The sequence below is a fragment of the Cryptotermes secundus genome, unplaced genomic scaffold (assembly GCF_002891405.2).
Source record: "Cryptotermes secundus unplaced genomic scaffold, Csec_1.0 scaffold816, whole genome shotgun sequence".
NCBI lineage: Eukaryota > Metazoa > Arthropoda > Insecta > Blattodea > Kalotermitidae > Cryptotermes > Cryptotermes secundus.
The window spans coordinates 3,308,268-3,322,359 of NW_019724601.1; the positions used below are offsets into that span (position 1 = coordinate 3,308,268).

At 39.7% G+C, this 14,092-nt stretch overlaps 1 protein-coding gene across 1 annotated transcript in view; it reads left to right on the plus strand.

The window, feature by feature from the left end:
- LOC111862503 (intraflagellar transport protein 172 homolog) overlaps positions 1 to 14,092 on the plus strand; it is a 43,763-nt gene that overhangs the window by 13,586 nt on the left and 16,085 nt on the right. The window contains exons 13-21 of the mRNA XM_023847975.2: positions 185 to 331; positions 1,312 to 1,492; positions 3,887 to 4,089; positions 4,374 to 4,531; positions 6,175 to 6,319; positions 6,984 to 7,174; positions 9,527 to 9,709; positions 11,751 to 11,897; positions 13,355 to 13,509. Of these exons, the coding sequence (XP_023703743.1) occupies positions 185 to 331; positions 1,312 to 1,492; positions 3,887 to 4,089; positions 4,374 to 4,531; positions 6,175 to 6,319; positions 6,984 to 7,174; positions 9,527 to 9,709; positions 11,751 to 11,897; positions 13,355 to 13,509 (1,510 nt within the window). The remainder of the gene's footprint in view (positions 1 to 184; positions 332 to 1,311; positions 1,493 to 3,886; positions 4,090 to 4,373; positions 4,532 to 6,174; positions 6,320 to 6,983; positions 7,175 to 9,526; positions 9,710 to 11,750; positions 11,898 to 13,354; positions 13,510 to 14,092) is intronic.

The window sequence follows — 14,092 nt, forward strand, 5'->3', positions numbered from 1 at the left end:
ATATCCCTCCTGTGGCAAGAAACCATATTGCAGCTCAGAAAAGGGCTGTTTTCCTGCCCACCATGCCATTTTCCCAGACTGGATTCAATTTCCTTCCTCCTGCTACAGGTGTGAGTGACTGTTTTCCTTACAACCTTCATACATTTTAGATGGTATGACATTAACCTTTAAATTGATTAATCAGATGGCAATGGGATGGCTTGTCCTGAAGTATGGGCCCGTTTGGCGATCCTCAACAAGAGACTGAAAGAAGCAGAGACCATCTATTTGGAACAGAATCAACTGGACGAGGCCCTCAGCATGTACCAGCGCTTCCACAAATGGGATGAAGGTAGCATAATGTAGCCTTACTTCTGGAATTTTTTAAATTCTTTTGTACTGAGTGTCCAGCCACACATGTTAATAAAATGAAATATTATACATGTGAAATGAAATCAGACATTAAGCTGTGAATATTTTCATGTAGTGTGATAAGTCTTCAAGTCTTTTCCCTGCTTGGCCAAGTTACTTTCCACATGTATGCACACACATGTGGAGCAGCTCCTTCACATTCCATTTTGCTTCACTTGAAGAGAAGATGTCCTCTGTGTGGCAGAGTGTGACTTGCAGTCTGTGGTTGGCAGAGTTTCAGTTATACATCCACATATGATGCAAATTTAATTAGGTTTACCCAGGTTAAGCTGCAGTGATCTGCAGATCTGTTATTGCTTTGGACAAGTGTCTGAAAGAGAACGGGAGTGTCTTGCACCAAAATGGGCCTCCACACTGCACTGTCCCAAGAAAATGTCAAATGCATATATGAATTAATTCAAAGGAGCCATGGAAAGTCTGTACACTGACCAAGTGTAGAATTAGACTTGCCTCATTCAACTGTGCATGTTTAGCACAAGAGACCAAAACTAGATGCTTATAGGCTTCACTTGGCCCAGAAGGTAACATGTACAGATCAGGACTGGAAAAAACAATTTACTTTAGAAATGTTTCCCCACATTGAAGAGGACGAGACCTAACTAAACACAATATGTTTTCCTGATGAAGCTGTATTTTGTGTGTGTTTAGAAGAGTTACCACAAGCTGTTGTCTAGATTGTCTAGAAAATGTGGGAGCCTGAACCTCTCACAATCCTATGGGCCTCCATGGCCTGTTACAGGGATAGCTTTACCCTTACTAACAGCATCATTAAATAAAACACAAAGAAAATTATGTCTTAAGGTACAAGGCTACCATGTCGTAACCTTCATGATTAAACAAATGAATGGCATCTGCATAATTCTGTTCCCTTGCCAAGCTGAGTGGCTGGTTTGTCTGCAGCTTTAGAACTGGCTGAGCTGAAGAGTCACCCCAAATATGAAGAACTTCGTGAGAAACATATGAAGTGGCTGCTGGAGACCAGGCAGGAAGAGAGGGCTGGTGAGCTTAAGGAAAAGGATGGTGACTACAATGCAGCACTTAGTTTGTATCTCAAAGCTAGCCTCCCCACAAGGGCTTCTAGGTGGGTCCTAGATAAAGAAATAGTGGGTAGGCACATTGAGAACAAGGACACTGGCTCATAATTAATTTTCCAAATATAAAACAAAATACAATAATTCATTTCACATAATATGAAGAATCTCTCAGGGGTTATGTGCCTTAAAGGTCATTATTTGGTGTCCTTCAGACATACATATATAATTCACTCTTGGTCTACATACAGCGGCACATGTTCAGAGTGACTGTTACTATACTTGCAGGAGCTGTCTCTTGTACAGGGTGATTCAATTGGAAGAGACCAAAAATTGTAAATGGTGCAATAATTTTCTGATAAAAATGGTCGATGCGGTGAAAATTGGTTACAGAGGATGTTGAAATCTGTTTGTCTAGAATAGCCCTGTCCAACTCGGCGCCCGTGGTATATTTTTCTGTGCCCTCAGTAACTACATATAATTGAGCCGATTTTTAATATTAATTCAAATTGTAAGACAAGAAACTTTTTGAACGTCTGAGTACTGTTAAATATTTTCGAAAAATTNTGCCACACAACATGTGGAATCATAGAGTAAAGAAAATGTTATGAACAGGGCCATGTTGCAAAGTACACAGTGTTGTCAAGTTTCATTAACATCGTCAAATGAGATTTCTAATTATCAATTCAGGGGCTTCTTTGAGTGAATCATTTTGTAGATGTCACAGATTGCCAGGTTTTCTTGACCTAGACAACCTTTCCACAAATCCCCACATAAAGAAGTATAGTTGCGTCAGATCTGAATGTGCCACACTATTGGTTCGCTTATATTAGGATATCTAGCATTCAAAGCATAAGACTTGGTGAGGTGGGGCCCAATACTGGTGTAAAACAGCTACAGATATATCTTTGCTTTCAATATCAGTATGTGTGGCAAACAAATTGAGTTTCTGAACATTTCACAACCTCTGTGATTATATGTCTCAAACTGAGCATGATATATAACCTTAAAAATAGAGATTTCTTGTTGTATTTGAGGTTTTTGCAGAAACAATTATGAAGATTATGATCTTCAGGATTGTAATGCCATGAAGTTCGATAGAAGTCCACAGATGTTTTGCAGAAATATCAATGGACCTATAAATGAACTATGCTGCATTACAACACAGAAGATTGTACTCTTCTTACAGAATCTTCACAACCTTTACAACATGTTACAGGGATAGTTTTACTTTTAACCTTTTTTATACAGACAAACTTTGGGCATGAGTTTTACATACCAAAAGAAGAAAAAATATCCATATGAACATGTGCCTGGAAATACTTAATCTGCAAATTACAGCTGAAAGAGTGCATGTTCTCCATGCATTGTTGTGTGGGCAGAAATTGTTGTGATTGTTTGGTAAGCTCGCATGCTTTGCCACATTGACTTACAGGCAACCACTTCCAAGATTTCCTCTTACATGATTCACGAAAGCTACTGGAAGACATACCACTGGCAGTCAGAGGATGAATATGGTACATGCATGATGGTGCTGCAGCACATATTAGCCCTGCTATGCATGATGTTCTCAATAACACGTATCATATTATAAATTATTATAAATGTACCTTTCAGCCATAGCTCACAAATTAAATGTTTCCAGACACTTGCTAATATTGTGGTGAATATGACCATTGCTAGGAAAGGGTTTGGTAAGCATGTTCTTGTTACAACGAATAGCCGTGGGATAATCCATTGCTGGGCAATGTTTCGATAAGTGTGTTCCCATGGCAACAGATACAAACAGAACAACACAGGAACTGTAAGATATGGTGACTTATATTCGGTTTGCCTGGAAGTTAGTTCAGTTCAGGAGAGTTCATTCATTCTGCATTCATAAGGGAGTTCAGTGATTCAGAAGTTCAGCTGTGGAGTGTTAGCCAATGGGCAACGGCAGTAGAAGATGTGACCAATTTGTAAATGAGAACCAAGTCAGACACAGTGGAAGAGAAGACACCCGTAGTCTAGTAAGGAATTGAGTGAGTCTTAGACAGTCATCATTTGTGAGCTGTTATAATTAATTGTAATTATAAAGAAATGCCAGTATATCCAATCATCTAATCCAGTACCCGTTATTATCAGTCACGCAAACGGCTTTGTACATGAGTATGAACATTTTTATTGTTTTGTTATGTGGAACTTGTGCCCAAAGTCTGTTGGTACCTTTCAGTTACACACTCTATAGTCCTTCAAGAACACCTATCTCCTTGACCACAGATGTACATTATTCTCTGTTATTACTCCCCCTTTGCCTCCATTTTAATTGCAATAAATCATTGTCTATATTTTCCAGCCATCTGAATCTGGAGGCCTCTTATTTTCCTTTCATGACAATTTCATCTCACTGGTTATACACGATGACTTACTTTTATAAACCATATTATATTATATTTAAATTTCAGATTGATCCAGAACAATCCTGAAATGCTGCATAATGATGAACTTGTTGCTAAAGTTGCATCGGCTCTACTGCGCAGCGAGTTATTCGAACAGGCGGGAGAACTGTATGAGAAAGTGAACCAGACTGAAAAGGCATTTGACTGCTACAGAAAGGCCAAGGCATTTGCAAGAGCCATAGAACTCGCTCGGTTTGTTTCTCCATCAGGTACTGAGCTATCTCTTGTTTCACAGGGACGGTTTTTAAAAAATAGACAAGACGATGGATAATATCCAGAAACATAAGACTTGTAGCAATATACCATCGTCACAAACATTTACATCTTATTAATCATCAATGCTATTAATTTTTATGTCTTTGGGTATCTGTAAGATATATACAATCAGTGCATATAATATAAAATTAGTTAACAATTTCTTACCTATACAGTTTTGCTTTTGAAGCTCTTCCCGCCTCAGACCAAAAAGTGACATAATTCTGGTTCTTCACAGAGGTTGTACATCTTGAGGAGCAGTGGGGAGACCATCTGATAGCCAATAAGCAGCTAGACAGCTCTATCAGTCATTACATTGAGTCTGGTAAGACTCTGAAGGCACTAGAAGCAGCCATGGGGGCGAGGCAATGGAAGAAATCTGTTCAGATCATCCAGGTAGCATGTTGCAAGCTTTGGCTAGAGATATTTACTAGAACTATTCAGTTAATTTATGAACTGAAGCTGCTATATGATACTAACCTACCCACTTACGGCCGCGGTTAGTTGCTGGCTTCCCACTGTGGCAGCCTGTGTTCGATTCCGGGTCTGGTAAAGTGGGATTTGTGGTGGACAAAGTGGCGCTGGGGCAGGTTTTCTCCAAGTACTTCGGTTTCCCCTGCCAATCTTCATTGCACCAATTGCTCCACAATCACCCTCACCTATCATCTGGGGCTGGTACAATAGGCCAGAAGTGGCTGCAGTACAAGGGACTTAGTCCCACCCCACTAGCAAAAAAAAATCCTACCCACTTCCAAAATTCCATTGGAGGTGACATCAATGAACATTTGACAATAATAAAATTACAGTCTTCTGGAATGTAGTACCATGGCTGCCCTGAATATAGAGACAGTGGGTTCCTCCTGAACGTTAGTATCTGTCTACCAGACTATCGGAAGACCATCCATTACCTTAATACTCATTGTCACGAGAACCTCTTTTCCCACAATTGACAGTAAGTTTTTACAGGTTCACTCAAGAGCTATATATATTATGCGATGATTCCTATGTGCTGTGGGTGATTTTCTGATCCTTTATACTGAGATTAAGCGACTGAATATTATACAGACTGAGTAATTTTGTATGTGACTTGAGGCTTTTGCAATGGATTCTGGCCATCTTGACTATTTCATGTTGGTGGATACTAATGTTTCATAGGGACTTGCTGATACAGCTTCACCCCACTGTCTTTGGTTCTGAAAATGGAGGTAACAAGCTCTGAAATGTTTGTACCCACCTGTGTGAGAAATGGAGGCTTTCCATGGACATATAACAATGTGATTGAGATTAGCTCTTTCTAAGGGCCCAACTGAGTAGGTGTCTTCCTTTCTCACCTGAAGACGGAAACAGATCCAGTTTCCAAAACATGTCCTCTGTTACCTAGAATTCTGGACGATGGAAAAAGTTAAAAAACCCAGTAATTCTGTGTGTCATCCACCATTATCAGAACCATTTGGAATCTATTTAACAACTTGTTAGAACAACGGAAGAAATGTCCTATATCCAAGGGCAGTGTTTTGAAGAAGACAAAATGATGCTGGACAGCAATGGTGAAGAACAGAGTGCAGAACATCTGACATCTATCCAGTGTATTAATGTTATTTTGACTGTTAGTAGATCGAATGGCATCAGCATCTATGATTCTGTTCAGATTCACTGCAGAACCACCCTGCTGTATCCATTTGTAAACATAAGGCTGAAGACAGTTAAATGTGGTAATGTTAGCTGTATAGAAGAGACCATTTTAAGAACTACAGATGCCTCTTCATGTTCAGTACAGTTATTTCTTAGGGTTATTGCCCAGTGGCAGACTTGTAAACGTGGTAATAAGCCTTTAATTTCCATAAATGTCAGCAAATTTCTTGATTAGTTGGATGATGGTTAGTTTTTGAAGTTGGACTCTGCATGATGGAGTTGGTTAGTTGGACCACTGCTGACTTTCCAGGAGCAGTTGTGCTCTTGGAGTTGGTTATGAAAGGGACGAGTAAGGAAGAATGAAATGATAGTCCATGAAGAACTCTAATGTTTTGTATTTTTCATAGGTGTTTGATGATCCCCAAACTGTTTCCAAATACTATGCTCAACTTGGACAGCATTTTGCTTCTAACCAAGAATATTCAACAGCTGAGAATTTGTACATCAAAGCAGGAATGTATAAGGAAGCCATCGATATGTACAATCAAGCAGGTAAATTTACAGGATGGATTGAAGGTCTGACATATGTACAACTCATCTCTGCTTGTAGTAGTAGGTCTGCTATCCACATAATTAAAGTTAGTGATTCTTGTCCACTGTTTGTGATATTTTGGTGTAGAGCGCACTAAGCCAGTCCAGTTTAGTAACAGTTATCCCCCAGTAAAATGTGACTTAATTTAGTGATGTCAAGCGGCCATAGATCTCATTTAGAAATGCTACTGTTTTCACCTTTAATTATCTTACTTAACCATGTTGGTGAAATGAAACCTAATATAATGTCTTCAGTAATTTCAATTTAATTATGTGTGGCATTTCAAGCTGATCACAGTGACTGTGCAGTCTAAGGCATGAACCATCCTCGTCCACTCGAACACCGGCGTCGTGGGTTCGAATGCCACTTGAGGTATGGATGTCTGTGTGCTTTTGTTCTGTGTTTGTATTATTCTGTGTATAGGTAGAGGCCTTGCGATGGGCTGATCCCCCTTCCAAGGAGACCTACCAACTGTGTATAGGTTTAAGAGGGCTGTAGAGTCAGAGAGGGGGGGTTAGAGGCAGGGAGGGGGAGATTATCTGACATCTGGATTAACCTAACCTTCTCTTAGCCCTCATTTTACTGCATTTTTCCACAAACTTTATCATATGGTTTGTTTTGCAGGTGAGTGGGATAAAGCCTATAAACTGGCAAGCCAGTATTTGGGGTCCAGTGAGGTGTCCGCAATGTACGTCTCTCATGCCAAAAATCTGGAGGAGCAGGGGAAGCTCCGAGAAGCTGAAAAATTATATCTCTTAGTATCCGAACCTGACATGGCCATATCAATGTACAAAAAACACCACCAGTATGAGCAGGTAAGAAGGGTTAAAGTTACTGTATTGCCACCATTGAGACCAGGTAAATTATATTTCCTCAGTGCAAGATGTAGTGGTTATACCACCATAATCAGGACTACTTTCTCTGAAGTTCTGCAGGAACTAATCGCCTACTTTCCTTTGATACAGCATGAACCACGTAGAAAATGATGCCTCTGACATTTCTTCATTTCTGTGGGAATGTCTTTATTGAGTTGTTACCTAGTAGTGATAGGGGGATACATGGACAGAACCACAGATTCACCTTTGATAAAACTCAGAACATATAAATTGATGTATCCAAAAGTTCTTCTGTTGTTGCTTGTATTTGTTGCTGCAGTAACTTTTTTACTGAGCCCTTGCCTAATGCTGAAAGGAGGGATACACTTAAATGAGCCATTGCATGGCAACAATAGGAGAGATACACATACAGACACACAGACTGGTGGGAGGGATTTTTTAAATATGTTACTCAATTATATACATACCAAATAGCATAAAAATTGGTACAGGCATTCAAAATTTGATAGGGGCGATACTCAGATGCAGAGACAAGGTGGAGATCACAGAGGCCTACTTTAAGAAAGTACCGTATTTACGCATGTATAGGCCGCGTGCGTGTATAGGCCACAGCACAATTTTCAGACAGAAATTATAGAAAAAATAATTTTCTTGGAATATTATTTCAGGAGTATTACACCCTGTATTACTAATTATGAATATAATTTTTTTAGATGAAGTGTGATTTCGAATATTTTGAATATAAGCCGCACCTCAGTTTTCCTCTTGAATTTTTGGCAAAAAATGTGCGGTCTATACATGTGTAAATACGGTAAGTTCTAAAAATGGCATAGGTCAGTGTTCCTAGCGATACTGAAATATTGCTGTGTACAGACGAATGATTTGATACCTGACAGCAAAACAAACTTAGCCAATCCTATGTCTCTTAGAAATGCCTGAGATTTTCTGTAGCATTAAAGATGACATGAAGAATCCATATCATCCCAGAGGTGGCCTATCCTGACCGTATAATGCTATTCCTCAGTCCCTCAAAGCAAATGCCATTAGGTCACATCCTTCGATATCTCTCTGATGCATTTCTCTTTCATTGTCCTACCATTTGACACTATGTGGTCTGAGCTGCTGACAGTCTTTGGAATTAGTTGGTGATATTTCTTACATGTTAGATGTTGCAGTTATTGTATCATGATTTGTATCATCTTTAGTTAAATGGTTGCTTCTCCTTGATACCAGGCGTTACATGACAGTAGGTCATACATTGTGAGTAAAAAGCTCTAAGAAGTGCATTTTATCCCTTCTTTTAATTCACTTAATGGTGGGTGGAGTCCAACTTGGTCCACTCGGCATGGCTGGAACTGATTGGCCTATTGTAGCCTGCCCCAAGTGATTATGATGATGGAGAATTTGGTGGAATGAAGATTGACAGGGGAAACCGAAGTGCTCGGAGAAAACATGCCCCAGCTCCATTTTGTCCACCACAAATCCCACTTGACCAGACCCGGGATTGGTGGGAAGCCAGCGACTAACCGCTTGAGCTATGGCGCAGCCTATTTTATCCCTTGTACCTATCTCATATTGTTCCTGTATTTGTCTATTAATTTTTCGCCGCTCTCATCCTATGAAGGCCTATTGACACCTGCAACAGATATTAGAAAAGAGAATCCTACCAGCAATTCAGAAGTCTTCCCAAACTTCCTCTTCTCTTTGGTTAATATTTTAAGATCATTTTTGATTCCTTCCAGAGCTGACCCCGTCAATATGTTCTTTCCAATTTCTTCTGTGTTATTTTATAAATTCTGTTGTTTCTCCAAGTATAATTAGAATGATCAAGTCAAGGAGGATGAGGTGGGCAGGGCATGTAACATGAATGGGGAGACGAGGAATGCATATAGGATATTGATGGGAAAGCTAGAAGGGAAGAGACCACAGGGAAGACCAAGGCATAGGTGGGCGGACAATATCAAAATGGATCTTAGAGAGATAGGATGGGATGGTATGGATTGGATTGATCTGGCTTGGGATAGGGACCAGTGGAGGGCTCTTGTGAATACCATAACGAACCTTTGGGTTCCATAAAGTGCTGGGAAATTCTTGAGTAGCTGCAGAATAGGAGGCTTCTCAAGAGGGTCTCAGCTTCATAAGTACATAAGTAAGTAAGTAATTTCTTTGAGGAATCTGTAATTCTCTCTTAATTTCTTAATTTCTCTTACAGTTTGAATATCTTACAGTCTTCCTCTGCTATTACCATTCTTGCCAATACCTGTGTTAATTCTGACTGTAGTGATATGGTATTTATTTTTTAAACTTAGTTTATTTTGTTCCATGTGACAGATGATACGCTTGGTAGGTCAGCACCATCCTGAATTGGTGCAGACAACACATGTGCATCTTGCACAAGAAATGGAGGCAGATAACAATTGGAAGGGTGCAGAACAACATTACCTCAGTGCTGGAGACTGGAAAGGGGCTGTCAGCATGTACCGAGCCTCCAACATGTGGGAGGATGCTTACAGGGTCAGTCAATGCATTGACTTTTTTTCTTTTAATGCTAGTGGGGTGGGACTAAGTCCCTTGTACTGCGGCCACTTCTGGCCTCTTGTTCCAGCCCCAGATGATAGGTGAGGGTGATTGTGGAGCAATTGGCGGAATGAAGATTGGCAGGGGAAACCGAAGTACTCGGAGAAAACCTGCCCCAGCGCCACTTTGTCCACCACAAATCCCACTTGACCAGACCCAGGATTGAACTTGGGCCGCTGTGATGGGAAGCCAGCGACTAACCGCTTGAGCTATGGCACAGCCTTATGCATTGACTTACTTAACACATTTCTCTGGACTTAACTCTGCCTGGTGATGAGGTTGAAAATCTTCTCCTTTGCCAAGATTTTTCAACCATTTTACTCCCAATTATCTGCATAGTACATATAATATTGCTTATATTTGAAAAATACTATAAAATCTATCAGCAGATGCAATACTAACTTGATGAAAGCACTGAAATTATGGCTGAGGAGTTTGATTAACATCTAAACACAGAAAGAAGGAGAAAATATGCATCAGTCATGTACTGACATCTGGCCACAGAGGCAAATGTATAATAAAAAGTTAGTAGGTGGCAGCACTTGCTTGGTAAAGGCTTGCTGTATGCACTGAAATGATGACTGTACCATTTGGTTGACAGCTGATCAAAGAAACAGCAGCTGACCATAGGAAATGTTGGATTTTAATAAAATATTATCAGATATCAGGATAAAGTTAATTTATCCCTCAGTATTACTGCACGTAGACCAAGTCTGAAAAATTTAATTGAAGGATAATTTTTTTGTTGGTTATATAAATTTTAGTGAATAGTTTGTAGATACATAAACAGCAGCCAACATATTAAATATTTTGGCATCTTCTGTTAAACTTTTTTAAGGGTTCTGTCCTGTGGGGTGCTGTGAAGTCTGTTGAAAGTCTACCAACATTTTGCAGGAACATGTTTCCTCTGTCCTCAGGGCTGAAGAGTAAGCCATGTAAGAAACCAGCATGAACCAAGCACTTATACATAAGAATAATTCTTCAGACCTCTTTTTCCCCCTTGGTCTTACTAGATTTTCAGAATATTTAAATTATTGTACTTATATCATTGGTTGGCCGCACCATAGCTCAAGTGGTTAGTCAGTGGCTTCTCACCGCGGCAGCCTGGGTTCGATCCCAGGTCTGGTCAAGTGGGATTTGTGGTGGACAAAGTGGCGCTGGGGTAGGTCTTCTCTGAGTACTTCAGTTTCCCCTGCCAATCTTCATTCCACCAATTGCTCCACAATCACCCTCACCTATCATCTGGGGCTGGTACAATAGGCCAGAAGTGGCCGCAGTACAAGGGACTTAGTCCCACCCCACTAACATTAAAAAAATTATATATTTTTTCATTATCAGGACAGTCTTACATCTTACCTATTCTTGATACTAGTTGAGTTCTTTGATCATTTCACATTGTGGATGTCGGAAGTGTTGCCAACATTTTGGAGGTACATGCTGCCTCTATCAGCAATAACTACCATGAAAACCTAAAAGGAGTAACTACCAGTTCATTTACTGTAAACTCTACTGTTTTTGTAAAAGACAAATATTAAACATAAAAGTAAAGTTGTCCCTATGCTTAATTAATTAAGCACCATGACATGAAAGCATATGGGGGAGTGGAGGTATAGCTCCAGTATTCTTGACCTTGTCACTAGATGGAGGTGAATTGTCAGTTTCACACTACATTCGCTTTACTCCTGGGGAAACAGCCCCTGATACTGATTGTATAGGGCCCCAGAACCTGTCTTGATGATATGGATGAGAGAAAAATCATGCCGCTGCCAGGAATCACACCCTGACCATCCAACCCATGGCCTGTGCTGTACCCACTGAGGTATCCCATGCCTATTCACATGCCTCAAAAGACAGACAACCAGATGGCTTCTTTGGTAAATAAGGAAACGTGTAATATATTGAGGCCAGTCATGACTGAGACATACCTTGTTCAGCACAGTGTGTATACATTATGTAGATGGAGTTCTTAACATTCCAGGTTGCCAAGAACAGTGGAGGGCAGCAGGCCAGCCAGCAAGTTGCATTCCTGTGGGCTAAATCCTTAGGAGGTGATTCAGCTGTTAAGCTCCTTACTAAGTTCAATCTTCTGGAAATCTCTATTGATTATGCTTGCGAAATTTATCAGGTATGTTAATGCTGGCATACAGTGCAATATGGTGGAGGTCTACTATTGGTATGGTCTGTGGTGAAGAGTTTATCATAATGAGTGTTATATGAAATGCCATAATTTTAGTAGTATATTTCTTTTATTGTATGTAAGGATGTCTGTTCATTTGTTTTCTCCTTATTATAGCTTTTGAAAAATAATCATATTTTCCCAATATCTTACCCTTAGGGCCCAAGTTCCTGTTTTATTATTTAATCATCTTCACCAGTTTCAGTAACAGACTATAGAAACTTGGTTTATATATTACAAAATAGGATCCTTTAGTCATTTCATAGGTCTTCCCTGGCATCTTTTACCTTTAGGTTGATGTTTTAAGTTTTGTTTTAACCATATCAGAGTTCACCTTGTCAACATGTTTTATTTTTAATTTAGTGCCATAAATAATATAAACGTCGCAGCTATGTAAATGTCTGTTGTAGTGATATTTGTATGACAATTGAGAGTTTGACTACACAGAACAGTGCACTTCCCATAGGTAAAATATACATATATACTCATACTTCTGCCTACACAAGACATGTTGTCTGAACCTCTTGAAGATGAAAACAATGCATGAAATATCATGGAAACAGAAGAGATTTAAAATATTGATAAAATAGTTAATATTGTGCCTGTGCTTAATTAATCACCACCAAATGAAGGCATATGGTGCAGTAAAGGTATAGCTCCATGTATTCTTACCCTTAGCATTAGATGGAGATGAGAGGTCAGTTTCATGCACTAGTCAGTTTAACCGCAGGAAACAAGACCTGTTACCCATAAGTATGCTTGGCAGATCTATAGAACTGGTCTGCCTCTCATGGAAAAGAGCAAAATCTATGCCTGTACTAGAAATCATATATCACTTGGCCAGCCTATAATCTGGTCACTGTACTAACAACAGCTCACTAGTAACATGGAATGTTAAATTTAACTGTTAAAGCCACCATCACAACTGGTTCTTGAATGTTTATTATGAGAAAAGATTTGGCTGTGATGTACACTGAGCATTGCTAGAAGCAAACCATTTAAACATGTCTATGTGTCATGATAATTTGTTCAGTACTGTAGAAATATAGGAGCTGGGATAGCATAGTCAGTATAGTGACTGACTATGGGCTGGGCGACTGAGGGGTCTGAGTTCAAGTCATGATAGGGTCAAGAATTTTCTCTTCACCACATCGTCCAGACCAGCTCTGGGCTCCACCCAGTCTCCTATCCAATGGGTACTGAGGGCTCTTTCCCTGGAGAGAAAGTGGCAGGGGTGTGAAGCTGACCACTCACATCCAGCTAGTGCCGTGGTCAAGAAAATGTGGATCTATACATCCACTCTCCCATATGCCTTCATGGTGTAGTGTTTAATTAGTTAAGCACAGAGACAAATTAACCTTTTTACCTTACTATAGAAATATGGTTTCTGAATTGTGTTTTCCCAGTTTGAGTTTGCATTTGATTTGGCACGCACTGCCATGAAGTCAAAAGTGCCAGATATCCACTACAAATGTGCCATGGCACTGGAAGATGATGGAAAATTTGACGAGGCCGAAAAGGAATTTGTAAAGGCTGGTAAACCCAGGGAGGCCGTTCTCATGTGAGTAACATTTAAAACTATTTGTAATTCTGTATTTTAGCATTGTGTTGCAAGCCATATTAAAACGTCTATGTGTAACACATTCCATCAATAATGCAACATATTGTTCCTTTTTCTTCTACTTATGCTAATGAAGATGACACCAGACGCTGCTAGAGGGAACAACACACAAGCAAGGGGCTGCAGATTGCAGACGTAACAGAACAACGGGCTAACGAACATAAAAAACAAGCTTCTGCAATAAAACACCCAGAGAGAAACATATAGTTTTAACAAATGGATGACACCCCTTGTGAGGTGGAATAGAATTTAACAAAAATAATGCAAATTTTAATAGAAAATTTAATGGATTTTATTTTATTTTATTTACGTTTGGGAGAAACAGAGTAGGACAGATGGACAGACAGGCATTTGGTTACTGTGTATGTAGACAGTCTGAGTGAGAAATGAGAGGGTGCTTATTGCAGCATGATGGATGGAAAACAATAGTTAGTCCATCTACACAATGAATGTTATCTCTGAATAGATGGTACTTGAGAGAGACGGTAACTGGAAGCAAAGATCTGATTCATTTCTCCACACT